This window comes from Apteryx rowi, unplaced genomic scaffold (genome assembly GCF_003343035.1).
Source record: "Apteryx rowi isolate R43461 unplaced genomic scaffold, aptRow1 scaffold_123, whole genome shotgun sequence".
NCBI lineage: Eukaryota > Metazoa > Chordata > Aves > Apterygiformes > Apterygidae > Apteryx > Apteryx rowi.
The window spans coordinates 330,528-356,991 of record NW_020447453.1 but is presented as its reverse complement, the minus strand read 5'-3'; the positions used below and the strand labels follow the sequence as shown (position 1 = coordinate 356,991).

General features: G+C 40.8%; 1 protein-coding gene across 1 annotated transcript; it reads left to right on the top strand.

Moving 5' to 3' along the window:
• Positions 1-210: 210 nt before the first annotated feature.
• On the top strand, positions 211-26,349 carry EDAR (ectodysplasin A receptor). Its single transcript, XM_026055484.1, has 11 exons — positions 211-273; positions 1,536-1,658; positions 2,935-3,116; positions 8,028-8,113; positions 18,559-18,645; positions 19,512-19,640; positions 19,731-19,805; positions 20,105-20,177; positions 20,967-21,126; positions 24,135-24,195; positions 25,655-26,349. The coding sequence occupies exons 1-11, from the start codon at positions 223-225 to the stop codon at positions 25,972-25,974; spliced, it is 1,347 nt and encodes a 448-aa protein (XP_025911269.1). The 5' UTR covers positions 211-222; the 3' UTR covers positions 25,975-26,349.
• Positions 26,350-26,464: the final 115 nt, after the last annotated feature.

Genomic DNA, 26,464 nt, shown 5'->3' with positions numbered 1-26,464 from the left:
CTAGCCTGTGCGTGCACATGCACGCATGTATGTATGTGTGTGCACGTGTACATCTCTTCCCTGCTTTGTTTAGCCCTTTATATAACTGCAGGCATCACTCCCATGTAACCTTTGTTCTCACTATGGGCCCTTCTGTTCTTATTTTGGCAACACATGCAAATATTTACTAATGTTCATAAACAATCACCGATTCTATCTTTTCAGGTAAAATATCAAGAGAATATGGCTCACCTGGGTGAACGTAAATGGACTCACATGTTCCCTTTTCTGGTGGTAGGTATTTACATATGTAGATATATCCAGCATGCAAAGATAACTGGGTTCTGTTTCAGTCTTTGCAGGCGTTCATTAATTGTCATAGCACATCTGCAGGCAGTTCAGACCCGAAAAGCAATGCAGTGATCAGTGTCCACTCAGTAAGACACTCAAGCATGTACTTTAGCGCTGCTTAGACTTGAGCATATGTGTAAATCAGCATTTACAAAATTGTGGGAGAGGCTGTTGGGGAGGAAGGGGAAGGAGAAGGACTGAAAACAGGAGAGACCTCTGCTCTGGCCAGCCAAGCCCCAAGAGAGCCCATGAGCCTGGGTGTCGCAGGTTGCATGGTCCTCGCAGGGCTGTGGCCCAAGCCAGCTCATTGTCTCAGGCTGTTATAATTGTCCCTTGCAGCCACATCTATGAAGGCTCATTAGAAGTGGGAGGGTATAGAAGTGAGGGTTTCAGCTGAGGTGCTGTCTGCATGGGAGAACATAGTAATGCCAGGAATTGTGTGCTGCAGTATTTTGAAGAATAGTGGTGCCAACAAGCAYGAAGGTGAATGTTCTGAAAAGATCTCATGACACGACTAGATTGTCAAAAACCATAATGACCCCTCTGCCCTGTCCTGGCATCTGGGCACCTAGTGAGAAGCCACTCATTGGTGGCTCTGCCATTGGGTCTCATGTCCTGCCCAGCATCACACCATCCTCCTGTGGGCCATGGTGCACCTCAAGCGTGGCCACTGAAAAGGAAAGGTGTCAACGCTGGTCCTCCCTGTAGGGGGAACGCACTCTTTTGGGAGATGGGAAGATGCTTTATCTTCGTCTGGAGGGGCCTTGAGCCCACACCTGATTGTGGCAGCCTGTGGGATGCTTTCCTGATTCCGACAGCTTTCGTGGCTCCCGTCGCTAGGCACCTGAGCCGTCCATATTCTGGGAAGGAAACCCARATGCCTAATTTAGGGCTGTGGATCCCAGTAGGTGGTAAATCCACAAAGAATTCGGCAGCGCAACATGCAACGTTTGCTAGGCTCCCATGCTAGCAGACCGAGCGCTGCACAGCCCTTCAGGGCAGCCCCCAGCGCCTTGAAACACCCACACTGAAGCACCTACCACTCACTCTTTTTGCATTTCTGAGCAGCAGCTTTAGGGATGCTTTGTGCTGATGTGTCAGCCCCACATCTTCTGAGCTATAGCTGCCTGGCAAGGGGAAGAGGCTGGGCATGGGGAATGGAGGCGATGAAAGTAATGGGGCTTTGCAATGCTCTCTGGTGACAGGTTTCCCTGGTGTACTCAGCGAGCGCTGAATACTCCAACTGCGGTGAGAACGAATACTACAACCAGACCACCGGCATGTGCCACGACTGTCCCAAGTGTGAGCCGGGCGAGGAGCCTTATATGGTAATTTCAGATTCCTCTGCTCGGAGTAGGACAAATGTTGAACGCCAAAGATGAGATCCGAGAGATGGCCCACGGGAGCGCAGTGTGTTGCTTGGGCTGGCTGCTTGCGGCAGTGTGGCTCGGTGGCTTGGGGCACTGCTAAACACAACTGAGTCTGTCACATGAGACAGCTCCAAAGCTCAGCTACCCAACAAGCAATTTTAGGATCAAAAAACACAATTAGCCTTAAAAAAAAAAAATGCTGTGTTACATGGTGTTAATATATTAATATGAGAAAAAATGGGGAAAGAAACCAATGCTTATCCAGCATGCTGTTGAGGCCATGCATGACTTCACTTACCCAGCAATGCTCACATGTCTAAGTGTGTTGTGAGAGCAAGGCGTCACACGCATAGGCATCCGTAAACCACAGCCCAGAAGTAGTCTATTAAAAGTAGTATTTTGAAAGTTCTAATGTAAAAGTTTCACACACAGTCTCTGTCAATGCATTCTCATCTCAAAGGTTATTTAAAATCTGACACTGCCATTCCAGCACTRTGCGATAAATAGGTTAGTTTGGCGTGCTCACTGGCCCCCCACACAGAGAATTTAATTTTGCTCTCCCACTAAGATATTTTGGCACTAGAGAAACTTGGAAGCTTCTGCAACATTTTAAATTACGGTTTCTAAGTAACCATTTGATTTACAGCAGATAATTGTTGCATATTAAAGAATAAATTACTGAAATCCTGTTTGGTTTTAATAGGATAAACATCCTATTGCAAGAATTTCACACAGTTGGTAGTCCTGAACAAGTATATTTGAATAATAACCAGTTGGTATTAGTTTTATTTAATCTAAACATAATGTTCATCTGGGAAATGTGAGTTCAGGGGCTACCAAGTCCCAGGTAAACATTGCCTTTTGTGATGTTCCTTGTGGCTTCTTCTATCATCAAAACAAGATCACAGATATCCCTGCTGGAACTGTTTTTCCCCCCAAGTAGCTGAAATTCACTTCCAAGACTTGCCGGAATATGATTTAAAAAGTCACGGTGGGTCACTTTCAAAGAGTATGATGCTCCAGGTTCCCTGTTCCCTCTCTAGGACACGGCATGCTGCGTCCTTGTGGTTCCACAGCCTTTTTAGTATAGACACTAGGGGACCAAACMAGGAACTTTGTTCTCTTGGTATTACATAGTGCAACAAAGCCATTGGGCCAGACTATGAATATTCTCTTTTCCTAGAAGATTACGTACAATGCAAGCCTATTTTTCAATGACTTTGTGTTGTTGTAGACATGTGGATATGGCACCAAAGATGAGGACTACGGCTGCATTCCTTGCCCTTCCGAAAAGTTTTCCAGAGGGGGTTACCAGATATGCAGACGTCACAAAGACTGTGAGGGATTTTTTCGAGCCACCGTCATGACACCTGGCGATCAGGAAAATGATGCAGAGTGCGGGCCTTGTCTCCCCGGGTAAGGATTTAACCATGGACCTTTACTCTACAGACCTACTCCTCATGGTGCTACAAACACTTTTTTAAATCTAAAATATCTGATACCCTCTCTTCATGTCCTAGCTGATTGTAGGTACAGTGTTGGTGAATTATGCTTTTCAGCTTCTCCTAAAACAATAATTTCCAGTATTTGAAAAGTGTTGGAGAGTTTAGTAAATCAGAACATGCCATTAATCTTACTGAAATCTCACTGACTGAAGAAACATGTGTTGGGAACAAACTGGAAAAAACAAAACTTATTCTCTTACTAGAAACAGAAAGAGAACAATTCACGTACCTAAGCATAGGTGTCCAGTGCTATTTTAGATGCCCTAAGGAATCCAGCTTGTGGTCTCCAGCTGCCGCTTCAAAAGGGCATTTCATAAGTCCTGTATCATGTAAACCAGCTCCATAAAGATGTCTTGGATGTCCTATAGTGTCTACACTGGCACTGGATGTTTATGTTTAGGAACATAAAACATGTCTTCTCCAAATGTGACCAGCTGGCAAATTTGTCAATAGTTGACAGCATTAGCTAACGTAGCTGTTTGGGGAGATTCACCAAGGCAACCTTAGTCCCTCAAGGCCCTTTTTAGGCAACAGAGAAAGAGGGGTCTAAATAGCTGCTAATGTGACACGTGCTGTTATTATAAAAATAAGTTCTGTAACTGGTTGAAGGGGCTGTAATAGGTGCTATTTATTAAGTCTACCTTTTTAATGATCTGTTGTGCTCTGTATAATTCTGATGGTAATGGTGAGAAAGCAGTTGCCACACTGAATATATTAGCAATATATTCTTGACTATATCACCTTCTAATGTCTGCAAACTCAAACATGCATTTGCTTTCTCAACATTCTTTCTGTTGGGTAAGTAAATACTCTAAAACAAAACCTCACTTTATTTACCCTTTTCATTTCTACAAGCGTGCCTCTTTGGCTTAGATGTGCAACTCCTAATGGACATTTGGCTTTTGTGCAGAGTTTGCAGACACAGTATAACCCACACTACTTCCTACTAGYGCAGGAAACTCTGTTAAAGAGGTACTGCAAGGTTCCAAGTTTATTATATCAGTAAATCTGTGAGAAATTTTCACAGTTTACAAATAAAAAGGACTTGTCTAGCTGCCAGCCAAGCAAACCAATGATGTGATTTAAAAAGAACTCCCTCTTGACTTCCCCTCATACATCATTAGGAGCAAGAAAGTTAAATAGTGGCCACAGTTGCCGTTTTGCAATTTCATCAGGACTAATGAGGTCACCCTGGAGAGAATGGGGTGCCAGCTGAAAGCAATCAGATTACACAGCTGGTACTTAGGGAGTAATCTGAAAACACCACATTTGCACAGGTGTAACCTGTAGCAGAAATTGGCCTGCCTGAGTCTGGCTGTGGGCCACTGGGTGGGACTCTCAGGTCTTGGGTTAGTTTGTCAGGGCCAGCAATTAAGGTGAAAAACCCTCTTACTCTGAACTTGAAGAGAAGAAATTCTCAAGATAAATTAAATATGGGATAAAATACACCCTGAACCCTTCTTGACTCCTTGTGCAGCATGGAGAAGCCCTGGGGTTGCTCCTGTGCAACAGTGGGAAAGCTCTGAGCCCCTGAGACAGACCAGCTGCGCCAGCTGGCCGTGCTTTCTCATTGCCACTTTCTGCGTAGGGATGGCCAGAAGCCTGGGCAAGTGGTAGCCAACAGAGTGCTCCCTTGCCTAGGCAGTAATGCTCGAAGAGCATCCAAGTTAACATGACAAAAAAATCAAGGTCTCCATTTTCAGAGGACTGTGCTTCAATAACACACCGAGACGTTTCCAAAGTAACATCCCAAATGCTGCAATCAGTACTTAGGGGCATCTCCTCCCATTACTATTTCTATAGACTCACCAACTCAGTAAAGCATCCTTAGAAAAATTGAGTGGATGGCACATTATGACCAAAAGTTTTTAGATCAAACACCACAGAATTACCAGCCCTTTCCCAACTGGTGCAGGTATCTCTCTTTATCATTTGCCTTAAAAAAGACACTGGATAATTATATAATTTTCCTTCTATTTTTACAGCATTACTTATGACCATTCTTAGGGAAGAAAGAGACCTCTGGGATGACAGCATGGGTCATCCTTTGCTTCTCTATGTCCTGGTTTCCTTCCACGTGAAATATGAATAACATTATTTGTCAAGCTCACAAGAATGTTGTCAGACTGAGACCAGGGCAGAATTTAAAAGTTTAGCTCCAAACTGTGATCCTCAAAACCAGTTCAGCTGCTAGTGAACTATGGAGGCATCTACCCTCCTGGGACATGGCAGGGTTTATCCTAGTGCCTCCCCCTGCCCCCCCCCCCCCCCAAAGTTCTGCTCCTGCCCAGAAGCTCTTCAGTCGTGCTAAATAAGATAAGTCAAGAATGCAGGAATTAAGTGCAACTCAGGCAGTTTCCCTCAACAGGTTAATCCATTAGGATTACCTAATCAGAGCATGCCTAAGATTATAACCAACTAAGAATGGGCACAGTGGTTCAGAGCAAGGGTCTCTCTAACCCAGTCATCTGTCTTCAGCAGTGGCCATAAGTGGACACCCAATAAGAGCAAGAACAGGGCAAGCACAAATGACACATCTCCCTAATACTGCCCCAGCATCTTACTGTTTTTAGCTCAGAGCAGCTCACAAGAGGGAATACAAAGCTGCTTTCTTTTAAAATGGAGGCAGAGATGCCTCTGCTACTGATACTTTCCCTTCTTATGTGTTTGCCAATGGTTACAGCAAATCCAGTTTCAATTCTCTTCTCTGAGGTGTTTTAAAAGCAAGAGTGAACTCTTTGCTCTGTTTTTAAATGAAAAGGTTTAGCAAGTGAGTTTCAAGTGAAATACAGTCCCTCCCAGCAGTTCTGAGTATGGCAGTAGATGCCTCCACTTGTGAACTCAGCACTTCCCTCCTCTCTGTTGATGGACTGTTCCCTGCTGAGAGTTGGGCCCCCACTCCCAGGTGCCCTGGTCCCTACAGGGAAGCAGGCCTGAACCTGGGGCTCCTGATTCTGTTTCTGGGACCAGCAAGTTCCTGACCATGACTTGWCACCACCAAGATAAGTCCAAGATAACCACCATGGTGCTAAGCATGAAAATACTCAAGTCCATTCTTCAATCTAGCATTTACTCTTGGATTTTTCCTGTAACACTTCAAAATCTGAGACCAGTGGGTACTCAGGAAAGACAGATAATGAGTCTTACAGTGGAAGAAAAACACCATGAAAACTGATGATCATTCTTTCATTCTTGGACCACTTCTCCATAGTTAGTGATATAATGTGATCAGTTATTTCCAACATTGCCTTTAACATTTGGTGCATTGCAAAGTAGCCAGAAACATAAATCTGTTGCTGGTATTTTGCAGGGGCGAATCATTAATGTTTGCAATCGCAGAACTTCCTACAAACGTAGGTGAACATCTGCTTGCCCATGAGAATCTTCTTCAGTTTTCTCTGCCCATCCTCCACCATTCTGCATCGTGGCAAAAAACAAGAAATATTGCACCAGCTTGATTTTAGTAACTGTCGGAAGGGCTGTTTATCTTCAGTAAGCCACTGTGGCTATTAGACTGTGGATCTTAACTGTCCTGTATTTTTCTGTATAGAGCTATGTGTATCTTTGGCCTGCCACTCTTTTTTGTGGTTTGGCAGTCATTTCCTGCTTATTTATTAACTGCTCCACAATCTAACATTATGCAGGCCCCCGTAAGAAAGAAAAAATGAGGTTTTGCTATTGAGAGATGGGCAGAGCAGCACATGGGGCAGAGGAACCATTCAAAGAGAAGGGTGAAGGTGAATCTTTTAAAACCAGTAAGAAAAAAGGAGGAACCACATTCAGTCTATGCACTTTCTCAGGTTCTCCCTGCATCTCAGTGTACTCCATTTCCTGTACCTATATCCCTTATTTGTTGACTGGGTAATGAATGAGCAACTGATTTTAATATACAGTTTCAGCAGTAATTTTCTAATATGTACATTTTCCAAAAAAAGTATTGCACATACGTAGATAGATATGTAAGAGCTGAAAACAGATTCATTACTGCATCAAGTGTTTATCATGTTGGGTAATCAGCTGCATAAAATGAGTGCCTGCTCCACTGGATTACAAATTTATTCTTTTTCTAATTAAAATTTAACATGTGATTTGTAAAAGCATATCTGTAACATCAACTGTCTATGATTTTGATGTAATTTACTCATTAGGTTGCCTGTGGATCAGATTCTTATATACCCAATTACCTTATATCAGCACTAACTTTATTAGCAGCCCAGAAGTTCAAAACATGAAAAACTTTTCTTTGTGCTGGAAATCCAATATTAAGGGCTAACTTATGAACTATACAGCAAGGAACTTTATAAAATTGTAAAGCATAATCTGTCTTTCCCTGCAAGGGTGGTGTTTTCCTCTATTTGATAGCCAAAATTGGCTCAGATTTGGCTTTTCTCTCCTTCATTAAGAAGATTATCCTTATGGTGCTTGTGAAGAAAATCAGCCAATGATATCCAACTGATGGTCTTGCCTGCATGATTACTACTTCAAAAAATAATGCTTTTCTTATTTGAAAAGTCTTTTTCTCAGGTCATGCTGTAAACTGCAGCTTGAACTCATCAAGGAGAATAATGTTGTTTTAGGCAATGATACTACTTCTTGTCATGTAGGCTTGACGGTTGATTAATTGTCTTTTAGGGGGAAACGAAGAAGAGAAACACTGTCTCTATTCAGGCAGGTTAAAAAAAAAAGAATAATCATTGCATCAAATTGCTTATAAAAGTTTTTTAAAGGTGATTTTATCTCAGTATAATTGGTTGCTRCTGAACCATGCTCAGTTGTAACATATTATTTTACACTGTTTTGCCTCATCTTGCCCTTTATTTAGTTACTACATGCTGGAAAACAGACCTCGAAACATCTACGGCATGGTTTGCTATTCGTGCTTGTTGGCGCCTCCTAACACCAAGGAATGTAAGTGTTCTGTGATTTCTGTGCATTTCATCTGGTTTTGACTTGGAATCATCTGGAAGCTCAATATGAAGTCTTTCAGTGATGATTATTATGTTCAAACACTAAGTCAGTCTCCAGTAAAGCAATTTCTGCTTCCAGCTAGACTTGCCAACAGAGGAAGCAAATACTGAACATGTGGGGGGAGATCACAACCTTTGATTTTAGGACCTGCTATTGCTCAGTTATGTTGCAGTTTTCATCTGTTAAAGCACCCCAGACAGGACTTATTATGGTTATTTAACCGAATATGTATGGGAAGTCACAAACCTGTATGCTTTTTAATTCAGTTTTGGTTCAGCTGTGAAGAAAACACTTTCTGGAAACTTTCTAGATTGTAGTAAAAGTGCATCCAACCTTTTTATATCCTTTGGTTTCAAAGCAATACAAGGGTTGACACTGGAGTATGACAGCTGGCACTGATAATAGAACTAATTCTGCAGACTTCACTTACAAAAGAAGCTGTAGTTTGCTAACTGAAAAAAAACATGTATGTGTGTGTGAGACCCTTTAGTGGTACTTGTTCATTTGCGTGCTGCATTAGTGCAAAGGCTGATTTGTCTTCATGCCATGGATAGGGAGAATAGCCTCCTAGGAGCACTCTAATGCAGAGGTGACCCCTAGAAAACTGATTTCTTCTTTAGGAAGAAAGAGAGTTCCCTCTGAATGAACAAATGACTTGATTTGGACACTCCCTCAGAGAATCCAGAGCAGATCAGGAGAAAAAGCTAAGAAAATAGACAAAAGTGGGCAGTACCCCAGCTAGAGAAAGCTGATGCATGTACAAGCAAAATCCGTTCCACACCGTCTGTTCTTTTATAAGTCCTTACCATGTAAAAGAATTGCAATGTTTTGCCTGCTTGATTTTAAAGCAGTGGTTGACACAAAGCTCCCTGAGCATTTACTTATGCACACAAATAGTAATTACCTAGTTTAGATGCTGCCAAACTGTGTATCATTGGTGCTCTGCAACCCACTTCAAAGGAGGATAGGTCATTAACAGCTCCCACCTTTTCTAAAGTGCAAGAGCTCAGATGAGCCAGGGGATAAATACCACGGCACAGAGCTCCTGGTGAGCGGTAACAGCCCCCTTGGAGGCATTTCCCTGGACCATGTGGCTGTGAAGTAGCTGATCAGTTGTAAAGCTCCTATTCAGAAAGCAGGAGGGGGGCAAGGGCTGGGCAAATGTAATTTTGGTGAGATATGGCATGTGTTCGGAGGTGAGGCCATGATGCTAGGGAAGATCCCAATCTGAGATGTGGGGAGGTGAGCAAAAGACGAGATTAGGAGTCTAGGCAGGAGATGAGGATATGTGGGAAGAAGAGAGGAGAAAAACACTCTTTCTCCTGCACGTGCGTGCAGGCTGGCCGCCCTGTGGAGGTAACACAACCATGCCAGATGCCAATACAACAGCCAGAAATGGCAGGACCTCTGATGAAGCAAGTTGGATTTTAGAACCTGCCTTTGTTAACAGCTGATCGGTGATACTAGCAAACAAATTACCCTTTCAACACGCCTTGAGAGCCTTGCTTCAAGGCACGGGGCATTTATCTCACCAGTTCCTCTAGAGGCCACCAGCCAATATAGCCACACTCATACTTTCTGCCCATAAGTAAACCTCACTTCCAAGATGAAAAATGGCATCTGATATGAATTGCTTCCTCAGCTCTGATGGTCTCAAACACATGCTGAGCTAGGTTTTTAGTAACACCGGATATGTTGTAGCTTACTGATCGGACAAGGAAGTACCAAAAGATCTTGTAGCTATTGCTCAATTCAAAAAACAAATCTTTGTAGGATATTTGGCAGATGATACAATATAAACGTGCTTAGTACTGTGAGGAAAGTACAAATTGTGCAACTGACTAACCACATGTATTTTTAACTTGAAAAATACAAGAATAAATATGTGAAATATATATTATCTTTGGGAGGAGTTTAGGCAAGTGCATAAACCTATGAAACAATTGGGTACTAATGCTGGAGAGAACATTAGTCCTAGCAAGAGTAAATATTACCATATTAACCAAGTCTGTGAAACCAACCATTTAACTACAAGTGTTCAAGAGGTGGCAAAGCTTCTAAAAATCCAAATTCACTTTGTGGTGGTCSCTCAAATCACTGAGCTCAATTTGATTTATTATGGCTAAAACTCTTAATACGGTTTAGAATGGTGGCTTCTTAACTCATAAATAATAATCTGGATTCCAAATGGAAAATCAGCCTTGCAACAGGAATGTCTGAAAGGCTCCCTGTCCTTGTGGCAAGCAGCATAAATTCTGATATTAGCAAGTGACCAAAAATAAAACCTCTTCATCACAGATTTCACTAACATCAAATTATACCAGTCAGAACAAAGGAATATCATGTCAAGGAAACACAATTGCATAATTTTTTGAGGTTTGSAAATGACTAAACTAATTGTTGCGCTCTGAACACATCCTAACATTAGTGTGAGCATGCAGTCTCTGTCGTATGAAGGATAATATAAGCTCTTTGTTATGAGTGATTCCTATACTTAGAACAAATTTGTTTATTGGAGCTGCTTGTTCACCCCTCCAGCTGTCATGATGGAGGGTCCAGAGGGCATTAGAAAACTCCAAATGGTCCCAGCCATCTTCAGTTCCTTTCTTGAGACTTTGAAATAGTATTGAGCAGAGTTCAGGAACTTAAGATTCGCCAAGGTGACACTCTCCTAGAATTGCCTTTTCGTCTAATGCTTCTGCGTATTCCCTTTCATGGTAATTTTGTGAGGGTATAGCACTGGAAAAGGGCGACCCAAAGGGTTGTAGGGAAATTACGACGGCAAATTACTCCAAAATAGGAAGCTGAGGGTGACAAGCTTTGGCTTAAATGCTTTACTTCTAGACACAAAAATAAGGGCTGATAAATCCCACCTTAGGCTTTTGTTAGGTCTGAGACAGGACTGGAGCACCGCATTCCCCTTAGCAGGAGAAATATCTACCTGGGGAGCTGCCTGGCCCCCGTGATGCACAGTGCCACAATGAGAGCGAAGCAGGATGCGTCTGCTGCTGCATGGAAACCTGCTCAAAGAGTTTTCCTGACCATACATTTTATCTGAATGTATGAGAAGTATTTGGTTTTGATCAAAGGGTAAACGAATAGCTTTCAACTCCAAGAGCCTGCTGTGCAACTTTCATCTCCTACACAGTCACTAAACCTTGAAATGGCTAAGGAAACAAGAGGAACACCCCATGTCCCAGCATCTGGAAATATTAGTGTAAAGAGTGAGAAAGAAATTCCCTGATGAGCCTGTGTCACCTTTATTTTTTTCCTCTCAAGGAACTTGAGACATAAATAGCACAAGTAACATGGAAAAAAGGGGGAGGAGAGGGAGACTTTTCACAGAGGTCAGGGATTTAACTGAGTTGAATGTATCACCAGACTACAGTGTTGAAAACCTCTCTCTGGACTAAAGGATAAAGGCAATAATCACCTGTAGACTGAGAGGTGTACAAGGATTCAATGGTAGCTGGTAGGAAATGTGCATGGGGGGGCAAAGGGGTTGTGCGTGTTTGAGCATAAGGATGTGCGCTGCGCAGAAGGAAGCACTTGGATCTCACTTGGGCAAGAGTTTGCTCCTGAAAGGGGTCAGCATCAACATACAGATGGCAATTTTTCATGTTTTTTTTGKGCACTGTGACATGCCTGTATTAGACTTGTGTGCTCTCAGCACGCAGCTCTCCCGCATCTCCCAGGACTGCACCGCGAAGCACAGGGGAGCGCAAGGCCAAAACATCAAAGATGCGAGACCTTCAGCTGCACATGCAGCAAATCAGATGTCAGTGAACCTTGCTGACACTAAATTGAGATATGATACCTCCATGATAAATAGCAGCACTACAGCAAGGAGGGCAGACACTGGATACAGGTTTCCTATGCAAATCGGAGGATAACATATTGCAGGTAGTGAGCACCAAACCACTTTAAGATGTGGCTTACCACAGTTAATGGTGTTGGATTTTCTGTTGACAGTCCTGGAACCAGAGTCACTTGAGGCCTCTGAAAATGTGGTTTGTTTTTTTTTTTTTCTTTTATCCAGTGTAAAAGTATGTGCAAAAGAGAGAAGATTTTAACCGACATGGAGTTTCTCTGGCAGAGAGGTACAGTTACTGCTGGAAGAGATTTTATCTTTTAGCAGCTGCAGTTCTCTATCAGTAAATATACATAAACTCTGCTCTTCCATTCAAACTTTGATATTTGCCATTCCAGTTCAAAAATGACGTCGAAAAACAAAATCAAATCCTGCTACAAGAACTTGAAGAACTTTATACTTTGAAGTTATAATTACATGCCTGCATCTAATATGCCAATCCTTTTCCATTCAAATTGATCTAGAGAACTTTGGCAATTGATTGAGGCTTTTCTTTTCAATCTTCATATATGTGCATGGGCACAAAATATTGTTATTTCCACTTGTCTTTTTTTCTTGGTCATATACATGAAAATAGTTGCAATAATCAACCTGTGTAGGTTTTTTAAGCCTAACACATACAATGATGGCTTAGCAAAACTAAAAATGAAGAGGGGAAAAAAAGGAAAAACAAATGTAGTCAAGTTATTTTCCAATTACCAGCGAGCAAATAGCATCTGGAAACATAAAGGATCATTTTTATTGTTGTATCATTAGAACTTCAAAAACAACTAAACAGATGAGACAGAACGATTTGCTAATGGGCTGAAGGCTTTGTGTGACAAGTACTAATCAGGGGGGCACTTCCATATCCCTGTACTGAAGACTCAGAGCTCAGACTCCTTAATTGAAATGTTTAACACAAACGAGCCTAGCACAGAAAAACCTCGTGTATTAGTGAAAAATAATTATTTCATAGTGTTTTTATTTTTAACTCTCCATTCTTTGTAATATCACTAATTTCCTTTCCTTGCCAGTTTTGTCCTTCTGTAATATGATCAACATCAGGATTTTTTTTTTTTAAACTTCTGTTTCAAATTATGCTTACAAATGAACAGTCTTGTTAGCTGGAGCTAACAAACCTTTTTTTCCCCCTTTTGTTTGATCTCTGAACACCCCATTCCTCTTCACATGTGAAATGGCAGAAATGCTGAAGGCAGTGCTTTATTGTTCACTGGTGGTGTGGCCTAATTCTCATTCCCTTAGGGTCTGTCTATATTAGGAAAGGAACCTAATATTAGGAGGAAACCTCAGCAGGAAACCTTCAAGGGGGAGGAGCAGGAGTGGGACTTGCTCCCTTGAGCTCCCAGGGATGCCGGGGACAGGCTGGGCCCAGGTATCCTTCAGGAGGGCAGCTGGACCCAGGCGCAATGGGAAGGGAGGGAGGACCCATGGGGCCCCTTCTCGTCCCTCCAACACTTCTGCTACACTGCTGTCCTTCCTCCCCTGCTCGCTGCATGGAGAAAGCAATGGTAACGCTCAGTCCTCGGCGTGAGGGCTAACTCCTGATGCGCGTGCCGATACAACTCCAGTATTGTACAGTAATTACAGCTCCTAGTGAATCCGAGGCCAAACTGCAACAGAGGCACAGGAATTGTCGCASTGAGGCCGCAGAGCCTGTCGTAATCACCGCTTCCCCGGCCTCAGCACACTGTCTAATAACAGAACAGGAGGGAGAAATAAAACAAAGACGATACAGAGCACACAACAGTAGGAAATATTTCCTTTCATGTGTCTGAACAGTGCTGTGGTTGGTGGTTACTTGCAGTGAGTATGACCAGATCTAAAACAAAAGTCTGGAGGAACTTTGCTATCACAGTTTTTAGAAGGTTCAGATGCAGGAATTAAATACTCCAGGCTTTTCCTGATTAGTAACTACTCAGACTAACTGAAGGACTTAGCAGGGCTGCAGTAAACACTGCAGTGACCTGCCTTTTAGCATTATGTATCATCTTCTCTGAAAATAAAAGACAGTAAAACAAAAAACAATCCTCCCTTGTTTGGGATATTCTCTTGTTACTTAGGGATTTCCTATACTTTCAGGCTTGGTTAATGTTTGATTGCTAAATTCATATGCGGGTACCTTAGAAAGTGGCTTGATTTTGACAGCTGCTTCAGCTTTCATTAGTTTCCAAGTGTATAGTGTTTCCATGTGAAGTGTTGTTTCCTTAAGTTTGAAACCAAACCTTTTATATAAGTGAATACAGATTTACATTACAGAAACTGAATACAGATTTACATTAATCTGAGACTTCTGACCTATGTTTTCTCAGCATCTAGGTCTTTATTTAGGACTAGATTTAGTTATAATCTAGTTTTGGATTACTTTGTCAGCCATAAACTTTCTACCTTTATTGAATTTCAACTCAATATAATTTATTTTTCACCTCATATTTCAGGCTGCTAGTTAATTTATTTGTGTGTGTGCTTCATCTTACTTCACTGCCTTAAAACGGTCACGGTGGCTGCGCTCACAGCTCAGCTGGCAGTAATGAGTATGGATTGCCATTCCTAAATGGACCCTGGCTGTGAGAAGGGGGTGCATTAGGACAAAGCAAGCTGCCCTCAATAGCAAGAAATAGATACATGTATGCCCAGAGACATTTTTTTTAATGCTTCTTGTTTTCAGGATCACTCTGATAGTCTGTTGTATACACATTTTTTGTATTTTTATAATATGTCATTAAATATTAAATCTCAAAAAAAAAAAAAAAAAAAAAAGCTGTTGCTAGCTATGAGCAGCAGTCCTATGCATGGACCAATAAGCTGACACCTACAGCAATGTGTGTCAGAAACACATATGGTCTCTTGCTGCACCAGATTTTATTCAGTCACAAACACTTGTAAGAGAGCCTGTTGGTAAAACCTCCCTTCCTGTGCCCTCCTCCTCTCACAAATCTGGTAGTTTTGTTCATCCCTTCTTAATGTAAATCTATCTTGCGATACACAAATTGCTCTAATAGCCCCATTACATACAGTGGCAAAGTTCTTTAAAACAAAAATTTGTCTTGCATTTGTTCACTGTTGGGACAAAAGGCTGGCTGCATGGTAACTTAAATAAAAGTTATCTATCTGTCTTTTGAATTAAAAAAAACCCAAACCCTCAAATGTGAATACAAGYTCAATTGTTCTTTTAAACAATAAAATAGGCGTTTTTTTATGAAACTGTATTTAGACTCTGAGAAAGTTATGATTAAATTACAAATTTTTTGAATAAAAGCATTTATAATGTAAAAGCTGACATACTTTCAGTGATAAACTTCTTTCCTAATGTCTTTATTACATTCCTACAGTATTACTTAGAGGTGTCCAGGAATATAAACCACTCTTTTGAACAACTATATTATAGCCATCAATTTTTTTTGTGCCTAAAATAGAATTATTTCCATATGTTGTGCTGCAGCACCTTAGGATGACTCTGCCTGAGTTATATCTAAGTCTTTATAGATTATGTGTCATCTGTATTGGAACCAGAATTAATAATGTGATCTGGATGCAAACTGGATGTGTACAGGAACGACTGACCTTGTAGTCATGGTGTATTGCTGGACTGGGAAAAAGCAACAGCTATGGGTTTTGTTTCTTTTTGCTCATGCAAAAATGTCATGAACAGCAATTCTGCAGAAGCTGGCATTTTTGGTTCCCCTTTTAATGCRGGTGCTTGAATTGGCACTTTCTTCTAAGCCACATCTAAAGAAAAATCTTGGCTCATAATGCATATGCCGAATTATTAAATTTGATAATAGGCTTAAAATATGCATAATGACTAACTCCCACATAGGCATATATAAAAGGCCGTCATGTTCTAGCACCAGCCTAGATTTTGCCATGATAGATACTCCTGAGCAAACCAGGTAGTCCAATTCCCATGTAACCAAAAGAAAAATCTGCATGTAGGCGCTGATGCTGAAGGTGCATTGGAGAGGACCCAGTGTGTGTGTGCATGTGGCGCGGGCAACACGCCATATCCTCATGTGGGGTAAAGCCAGGTAATGGTGTGCAGCATCCATTATGTATGTACCATTATGCAGTATGTAGTTTCAGTGTCACTGGTATGGCAGGGATCCTGAAAGAAGCAGGGATGATCTTCGCCGTCACCATTCCTGGGCTACGTACTCGCTGCGTGACTTCCCACCTCGACTGTTCTTCCTTTCACTGGCAAACGAAAAATGTTATGTTAATCATACACAATGACTGAAAGACTGATTAAGCAAGGCAGAAATATCTCAGTTACTACATATTTTGAATGAGGGAAAAAAGAGAGTGTGATTAAACTTGCTTAGGAGGGAGACGAGCTCAAGCTTGTTAGATAAACTCCAGGCAGACAAAGCTGAAGAGTTTGCATGTGTTAACTGAAAGGCAGTGTAAGAATAGCTGTTGTTGGCTTGTTGCAGCTTGCAAGAGCAGCAGAGAATTGCAGTTGTCTGTAATTGGATTTGCTGAGGGGATGGTAAGAACAGGCGGAAGCCCAGGAGCGGTGGACATGAAAGGAAGGACTGGGCTACGGCACTGGCTAGTTACTAAATTTTCTCCATTGTCCAACCGTGATGAGAAATTCRTAGGTCAAGACTAAGGGTGATTCATTTCAGTTTTGTGAAGAACTGCCAAAAATTTAACAAATTACCCATCTTTACTCTCCATGCCATGCAGATGACATCTTCATTTAGTGCTATTTAGATGCTCTACTGGCACATAGTAGTTTCTGGAGCTTATAGCTAATTCTGACAACTGAGTCTTTATGGAAAAGGGACCAGAGGCAAGATTAATGTGTCATTTACATAATACTAAAAGCATCTGAATTAACAAATTAGTATATTTAAAACTTTATGAAAACACTTCTTCAGTTTGAAAAAAGCAATAATAATAAATTAACCAATTTCCTTCCAGCAAATAAGGTTTGAAAGGAGTTTTACCATTGTTAAAGCACATTTCTTTTGAAGCCATCTGCAACTCATACTTTGTGGCCACTTTAGGAGTGTACATTTCTCATTCACTACATAGAGCCACATTTTATGTTAAGTAATACTTTTTTCTTTTTATAAAACTTTTATCTTAATTTGAAGAGCATGTCTATTTCTTTGTKCTTAACCGTGGAACATTTCTCAGATCATTCCAGACCACTTAATTTCCTTTCARGTTTACCTGGTGGGTTTAATTTCTTGTAACGTTTACTAGGTCGAAAGAATGGCATGGTTGGTTCCCAACTACTCTAGCTGCCAAACTAGGTTTTTAAGCCATGTGCTGTATGCACCTTACCAGATGATTGGGACAGTATTTTGGCTTTAGGTCTGCTGAATTCAATTATCACTGGACTTCAATATACAGATAATATAAAGCAGCAGTGATTCCTTACCCCAACTGCTAGAAGATGTTTTTCAGTGTCTGTTGATAGTATCTGTTTGCATAACCTGCTTACCAGTTTGGTTAAAGGTTGTTTGAGGAACAAGGAAAATGTTTTCTTCCAACCCTAATATTTTTATTCCTTTTTCGGAATTCTATTCCAACAGTATACTGTATGAAAGCATTCCTATCAACTGCCTAATTCCCAGTAATTTTCAGTTTTGTCTAGTATTGTCAAAAGATGTTAATCTGTGACTTGGTTTACTGCTTTGAAAACTTGATGTATGACATCATCTGAAAGATTAATAAAAATATTAACTTTTTAAATTAACTGTAGAATTTAGAAATGGAGAAGAACCATTGGACAATCTCACTTAATCCTCTGCCTCTCTGGAGAGTTCCTTTAAGTTCTTCATTTCAGTATTTTTGTGGGTTATCCTTTTTTTTTCCCCCAGAACATAGATTTGAACTGACAGGGGGAATCATAACCAACATATTATCCAGCTAGATTGCAGGAAATTCTAATATTTCCTGTCATCATAATACAGCTCCATGGAACAGAAGGGCGTTCAACAGTACTGTTTGCCACTTTTCCTGGGTTTTCCTGTGGGGTCATGAGGGCTTGCAAACTGTCAGTGTTTCACAGCGATCCTGCTAGCAAAGGATAGCTGTGAGAAGCACTGATGTGACAAATTTACCAGCTGCAACTTGGAGTCTGCAGTTGCAAATGATGGAGCAGGGTTGTAAATACATAGTCAGCCGGATCCTGGAAAGCCTTCTGCTGCCCGGGACAGATTTGTAATATGGGAATCCATGTGTAGCAGCTGGCCCTGCACATGTCTGAAGGTGCTTGGGTTTCTTATAAATTAATAACAACTCATGAACTCTGAGTTCTCCCCCTCCCCAGTAATGCTGTGCAAAAATGTATGCTAAAGACAATTTTCAAAATGCCAGAAATGCATACTGGGCTTAGTGACATTTCCAAAGCCATAGTGAAATCACGGAGTCTTCACTAATGAACAGGAAACACAGTCAGACTAAGGAAAGGCTGTTTGCTYGATATTGCCATGATATTGATTTGACTGACTGGGCAAAGTAACTGTGGAGGTTTATGGCATTTCTGTGAATATTGCAGGTGCAGGGGCCACCTCTGGCATTTCAGCCATTTTCCCAAGTACCTCTGGCACAAGTACTTTCTCACCATACCAGCACGCTCACAAAGGTAAGAATACATTTACAGATTTAATTTAGCCCCTGTTGCTTTCGAGACTAGGACCAGCACAGAGCAACTGAACTGAAAATAACTATTGTGTAATTCATTGCCGCTACTTTCAGATTGCTGAAACTGCTATTAAAAATAATTCAGAATGGATTTTTATTTCTTGGTTTATCAAAACTACTGTGTTAGTAAGATGGACTTAAAATGGACTTTGACTGTAGTCAGTAATGCCAGCGATGAATTTAGCTCATTATTTGTGGCAACACAGAAATGGCGTGATGCCTCAGCAAAGCCTRTCTTAGACTGGTGAAAATAATTTAATGCACGACTATAGCCCGTGTCTTGTTGAACTAACATAAACAGTTCTCCATTATGGTTATTAGTTGTTCGAAATAGGTGAACATGAGAAGACATAGTAGGAAAGATGCCACTAATGAGGGACTGACACTGCTGATCTTCCTGATTTTGTCTGTAAGCATGATCTTGAGGATCATGTTTTCAGAAAAATTCAAGTTTTCATGCTTTTTATCCTATTTGTCATTTTCTGTATCCTTTTGTGGCTTCTAGATTCTAGTTTATTGCATCTAAATTCTGCTTTAAATCCCTTCTTACATACCTTATTTAAAATTCACCTCCCAGCCATGCTGTATTTTAAGTCTCTGTTAGGAAAGCATCAGTTTTTCACGTGTGCATTGTGTTCTTCTTGCTACAAAGCTTTTGAGGCAGCCATAGTTACCAGCCGTCGTTTTAACTCTCAACCTGTTTGTTCTTTTTTTTTTTTCTGTGTTAGGAATGCTGCTACTCTGATTCTCTGCCACTCTCTGATTTTAAGAGTGGATTCTTTACAAAATACTTCTTTGTATTTCCAGCAGATCTTTCAGGGCAAGGACATCTGGCTACAGCTCTTATAATTGCAATGTCTACCATATTCATAATGGCTATTGCTATTGTCCTCATCATCATGTTTTACATTGTGAAAACAAAACCTTCTGCTCAAGGTAATTGTTCAGCCTATGAAATTTTAGCTGCAAATGCTATTTTTAGATAGCTTCTGAGAATAATTATTAAGTTATATTTTTATATCCTAGCCTGTTGCAAGAGCCACTCTGTAAAAAATGTTGAAGCTCAGGCCAACACACAAGAAGAGAAGAAAGAAGTGCAAGGTATAAAGTGCTTTAGAGTTTGCTTTTTCCATCCAAGATTACATTGTACTTAGATGTTCTTAATCCATCATACTTACAATTTCCCCTTTTAATTGTATAAATTCTGTGTCAGTTTACTAAAGAATGGTGTATAATAGTTTTTGCACTTCCAGAATGTCACTCAATCCTCTGATAGCAGTTAAAAAGGGAGCAGAGAGATTTATGCTTGCAATAAGATTGCCAACTGAGGCAGCTCCTAGGCAAAACATTCATTTGGAAATTCACTGCCAATTTAAACTTCTCTAATTCTTGACCTGCAGATAATGTTGTGATATTCTCTGAGAAAGAGGAGTTTGAAAAGCTTACAGCAACTCCAGCTAAAACTGCTAAAAGGTATGTAAAAAATAAACACTTCTAGTTTGACTGAAGCAGGAAAGCAACATGGTCACCACTTCCAAACATTCATTGCARATTTTTTTTTCAGCCTGGTCTGTAGGAATACACAAAGAGCAAAATGTGTTAATTATCCCCAAAATTTTCAATGCTGTAAATTCTGGCAGACCATGTATAACCTGTCAATGGGAGAGTTGTAGGAGTTGGCTTTTCTGGGCAAGCTGAGGTGACCATCGCCACCTTATGTGCCAGCCTTGCCTGCTGCACCGTGTGCCCCAGGTCTCAGCCTGGACAGGCCCCTGGACTGTCACAGACTGGGGAGCCCCCTGCATCCAACCTTGTACAGCTAGAACAGGAAATTAGGTGAATATGCTAGTAGTTTTGCTTCAGCAGGGAAAAGACTAGATGACTTGGTCATGTTTTCTCCCCTCTGGTTTCTAAGAGAGGGAGACAGACATTCCGAAGGAGATGCCCTCTCTCTCTGCGACCATCAGCCCTTGGCGCTCTGTCTCCTTGTTAGAAAGGTCCATTTTAGGGCCTGGAGAATAGCTCTCGCGTACATGCCCTTGGTAAGGTACATAAGGTCCCCCTCCTCACTATCGGCTGGGAGGAGCAAACACACCTTCCGCTCCAGGCCTTAAGGAAACTCCTTGTTCGTAGTACCGTCTGGGCACGTTTAAAAAAACTGGAAACCTTTTTTATTCCATTCCTCTAGGATAGCAAAAGGGAGATCACTGGAGTTACACCAAGAGAGGCTTCACTAAGATAACCTTATCCTTCATTTTACAGTGAAAATGATGCATCTTCTGAGAATGAACGACTTTTAAGTCGTAGTATGGATAGTGATGAAGAAGCTGCAGTCGACAAGCAAGGGACTCCAGAGAGAGGCTTGTTATCTTTAGTGCATTTGGCCAGAGAGAAATCTTCTACAAACAACAAAGCAACTGGGGTAAGGCTATTCTGAGATCTAAAAATAGAGGGTAGTTTTTCAATAGACACAAACCATCACCCAAAAATGCATTATAAACAGATCGAACTAATTTACAAGAGAATTTCTCCAGACACAAATTTATTAGAGAATCTCATAGTAGCATAGTATTCCTCCAGAGTTTCAGAGGTGGTCTGTGTATATATATATATATATACAGTTCAGAGTTGAAAAGTAAATTTCTTGCAAGAGTAATAACTTTATTCTTTTGAGTATTGTATTTTATAGTTTAAAGAAAGAAAAAAATGAACAGCAAAATCCCAATATATCAGTGCTTACATTTACCAAGGAAAATCAAAGATAGAAAAATAACAACATGGCTGGATTCATATCATTGTGTAGCATTTGAGTTTCTTAGACGCCTTAGAGCATCTAATGCTCTTAAGTGTGGCACTGGTGTTTCTATACCATAGAATTTTCAATAATATATGGTTTTGTACTTAGTTTTTGTGAGTAATTTTCACAAACACAGATTTGAAGGCCACTCCTGTGTTCCAAAGAACAACGTCAATCCACTGTTTGTTTTGCTGTGGAAGGCCTTCATTCCTTCCTGCTAACTGTGCACTGCCCAGGGCATTTTATCGCACTAAGAGTATTTCAAGGCATATTTAGGGCACTCCCTCACCCAGTCAGCTTTTTAGTCTATATTAACATGAAACCATCCATAAAAAGGAAGTGTCTGCTCAGATGTTTTTTAAGCTTTTAGAAGTTCAGGAGTAAAAAAAGCAGCAATACCTAGGACAAAATAATATGACTTCAAATCAATCACTTAATATCAACCATTATGTTTTTTTAAAGGATAAAATGGTTTGAAAATACATCTTTTCATGTTTGCATGTTTTAAATTGTTGAGACGGTTTAGCTCAAACTTTGTAAAATAGCTCATTTCTCAGCTGAGACCATATGCAAAAAGTTTCAAACCCAAGAGAAATGTTTTTTTTAAGTTGTAGATGGTTTCAACTATCTGAAAATAACTTACTACTCCAGTGTTCACATTTTAAAATTCAGTCTTCTGAGGTCTCTCTCTAACAGATCCATCTTTATCATACTTTTCTATGCACTTACTTGAAATTGGATAACACAAGTTGGGTATGCACAAAATTGAAACATTTCATAGGAAGTGGTTTCCAAAGACCATATCTGATAGATACTTTCTCTTGAGTAATTTATATAAGCACACGAACTATTTATTCGAGACCTTCTGTTGTAATATACTCCTAATGGCCTGAAGCCTACTGATGGGGTTAAAGACAACATTTTCARCAAAAGTGCAGAGTGCATCAAGATGCCCTCCTAGATATCTGAGATTTCACAATTAAGGCAGTTGCCAGAAGTTAGAAAAGCAGCAATTTGTTTGAGGCTGGAGATGAACTAATGTTTCTAGTACAGGGAAGAGTATTAAGTAGCTGTTGCGCAAGGTTAAAGAAAGTTAAAGGCCTACTCTTATTGAAGGCTGCTCCTTCCTAATTAAAACACAAACCATTATGCAATGAGCTACCACACAGAGGATCTCAAATCAGACTCAAATTTCCCCTGTTTGCTTCCAGCATAAGCTTTACAAATTCCACATTTTCAGGCTCTGGTAAAAAGAGCATCCTGTGTAATTATTCATGAATTTGGAATTATTTAGCCTCTTTCTCTGCCCTAAAAATGAGGGGAGAATGAAAATGGGCATCTAACAGTTTGCTTAAGAGGAATTCTAATAAATCCCATTAAAAGAAAATTTTATGCTTACAGGGCTCTGAAACAGCAAATCCAAATGTGCAATAGCTACCTAAATGACCAAACACAAGTAAATTTTACCAAGAATATGTGAACAAAAACTAATGTCTGCATCATCATTCCCTGAGATACAATATACTTGCACAGCTTCTACGCCTTCAGGTAGAGCAGCCAGTTTGTAGGCTCCAGATGCATGTCTATTAGTCCACATAACTGATGTGCCTTGGCCCTTAGAGCCCATAGAAAACAAGGAGAATCTTTTCACAAACAAAACAGTCCAAACAGGGCTTTTTCCAGCCTGGTTTTCAGTGAAAAGTGGTGAATTTGTGAAGATAATACTAGAGTCCTATCAAGAAGACAGTTTTTCAAATAGCTCAGTCCTAATGAGAGCTGGCAGAGCAATGACAGTTCCAGTCCCTGAGAACACCTGACATTTTGACATTTGTTTTCACTCCACATTGAATCCAAGTCCGAACCTTGAGAACATTTTTGCTAAATGAAATCACATCAAAATGTCCATTTTTACCTTGGAAAATGTCAGGTGTTCAGTCTGCGTCTCTTCCTTGTCAAAAATGACTAGAGCACCCTGGACCTCAGATTTTCCCTCTCTAAAGCTTCACTGATTTTTTTTTATCTATCTATCTGTAAAGTGTTTCAGATTCAGCCAGGCAGTATATCATGAATATATATATATATATATTTATAATATATACACACACACACACACACACACACACACATATATATACATATATAAAAAAAAATTAGTAATGGCCTAAGCAGTTCTATGTCAAATGGCAGAAAGCAAGATCTCCTCCTCTACAGTCCTTTTCCACTACTGGAAGAAGGCAATTCCAGTCTGAGTTTAATCCCCTGTGGCTAGTCCTATCCCAGTTTACCTGGGTATCCCTGCATTAATTGCCTGTATTATGTGGTATTGCATTTATCCTCCTTGTCAAGAGTTTGCTTCAGTCTGAAGGAGAAATGCAAAAACACTTAAAGCAGGAAAGTCATTGATCCAAAAGAAGATTAGAAAGTGGAAAGAAAGATGTCTAACAGTGAAAAATGTTTATTCTTCACTGAATTTCTGCGTGTTCCTCTATGAATCTTTAAAAGGGGGCCCCTAAGGACATTATATGATAAATCCTTGTATTCAGAGCCTTGAAATGAGATTTTTGTACTGATGGCTCCTAATTATTTACGCACATGACTGAAAAAAATAATGAAATAAAACTCTTTTCATTCAGATTCAAAGTCGAAGGAAAAAGATACTTGATGTGTATGCTAACGTATGCGACGTTGCAGAAGGTGAGTGTATAAAACTTGCATCTCTGTTAATGGCACAAAATTAAATCACAGTTGAATAGAGAGCCCTCTGTCTGCCTATGGAAAGGTGAGCTATAAAGAAAGTCCAAATCTGGAAGAAGATACCCTGTAAGCAGATTTGTATTCACATGCCCTTAGGAAGCATCGTGGGGCCCTGATGCCAGAACTGTCCAGACTGCATTTGCGCTGGAGCACGCCACAGCTTTTTTCCAGCTGGATGCATGGGTTTCCCTCCTATGGAAAGTGGGAAGGGCAGTGTTGCGTTGTGTTTGGGCACGTACACAGACTAAGCTGTAGAGAAACACTTTCCCATTCCTCGTCTAGCAGAAACCTGCTTCATTTATTTATTTAGACTTACTTGGATAACAGATATAAACTTGTTCCAAATGTGAAAGTGTGATTTGGGAAGGGTCAAAATCATATTCCAGAGACACTTGACCTACTCAGCTGCTCTAAATGCTGTCCCACTTCTCATGACCAAAAGTTTAGTTTCCAAGTAAGCCTGTGGTTTAAGCGTTAACTCTGCTTAGCACTTGACTGCCTGGGTAGTTTTGGCAGAAGGGACATGAATTCATTTTCCTACAGAATAGGAGACCTGGCCACATTTACTTCCCTGCGCACGCATACTTTGTGTGTGTGTGTGTGTGTGTGTGTGTGCATGCACGTTATGTGTGTGTATATGAGTTTTCTGTGGTTCAGGGAGGTCTGTCTCCCACCAAACTCCTGCCAGTGTGTATGAAGCAGGAAAACTACAGAAGCCAAAAGATTGTTTTTGAAAAGATGCTCTTGCTGATTCTCTCCTCTGTTCTGTGACCATATAGGAGAATGCCCAGGAAAACACAGTGTTTCCTCCCACAAGATGAGTGTTAAATCCTCTCTAGTGATTCAGTGATAGCAATGACAAGCACTTGCAGGGACTTTCATGCTTGGAAGCAGCCAGCATCATTGCTTCACCTCACTCCTCATGCTCCTACAAGGGCAGCTTTCAATTACTGAGCTGTTACGCAGCCGCTGGTGACAGACTCCAGGAAGGGTCAGAGCAGTCACTCTAGCTCAAACACTGTGCGAGACGTGCAGAGGTGTATTAATGGAGCTGCTCACTGGGAATGCGTCTGCAATAGATGCTTTTTGACAGCTGGTGAGCTGTTGAAGGAAGGGGCAGTGTCACAGGAACATATACAACCCACGTAATACTTCTTTCCCAGCCAACTTTATACCCTAATTATTCCACTAATAATGTCCCCTACTGTCACAAGGAAGAATTAACTCTAGTAACRTATGGTAGTCTTTGGAGCTAGACATATCTATCACAGACTATCACTTAAAGATTTTGGCTGTACTTGATGTTAATAGTGTATACTGGAGTATTTTAATAAAAAATGTCCCCGGTAGCCAAGACTTGTGTACAGAGCCATCTGACTATATGCTCCTCACTTTGCAGGTCTGAGCCCCACAGAGCTGCCATTTGATTGCCTGGAGAAGACCAGCCGAATGCTCAGCTCGACATACAACACAGAAAAAGCCATTGTGAAAACATGGCGCCACCTCGCTGAGAGCTTTGGACTGAAACGAGATGAAATTGGTGGTATGACGGACGGCATGCAGCTCTTTGACCGCATCAGCACAGCAGGCTACAGCATCCCCGAACTGCTAACCAAACTGGTGCAAATCGAACGGTTGGATGCCGTTGAGTCTTTGTGTGCAGATATTCTGGAGTGGGCACAAGCGATGCCTGCTCCTGAGCCGGCAGCAGCATCCTGACATACCTGTCTGGGATCTTCATTGCCGCCCTGTCTGCTAGAACAGTGATTCCAAAAAGCACCATGTCAAAGACTGGACAAAGACCATTGTTTCTTCTGCGCAGCCATTCCCCCTGACCAACGGGAGGCTATTCCCTTTTACTTCTACAAAAGTGAAGTTATGCCTCTACCAAAACAAGAGCAGAAATCTCCCACAAAGCTTGGTGTGAACATATAATTAAACAAAATGGTTTTGTTAAACGGTTACTGATAATAAGTGGACACAAACATTCATTTTGTGGTCTGCGTGTGAGTATATGTGCAGCTAACCCTGCTAACATCCTTCCTGCCTGGCTTTCAAGAAAGCTTTGCTCAATAGTTTAATAGTTACAGTTGAAAACAGTACTACAGCTACAGTACCATTTAATACACATTAGGCACATACATTTCTATCAATTCTAACACACTTAATATGTAACCAGTTTAATTATCTGTATTTACTATGGATTTGC

What these genes read in the sequence shown, in the direction of transcription:
- EDAR (XM_026055484.1), top strand. Translation starts at nt 223, where the DNA reads ATGGCTCACCTGGGTGAACGTAAATGGACTCACATGTTCCCTTTTCTG. An exon ending in AGAGAAGAAAGAAGTGCAAG is followed by an intron (nt 19,806 to 20,104) that starts GTATAAAGTGCT and finishes CTTGACCTGCAG; the next exon opens with ATAATGTTGTGATATTCTCT. An exon ending in CAAACAACAAAGCAACTGGG is followed by an intron (nt 21,127 to 24,134) that starts GTAAGGCTATTC and finishes CTTTTCATTCAG; the next exon opens with ATTCAAAGTCGAAGGAAAAA.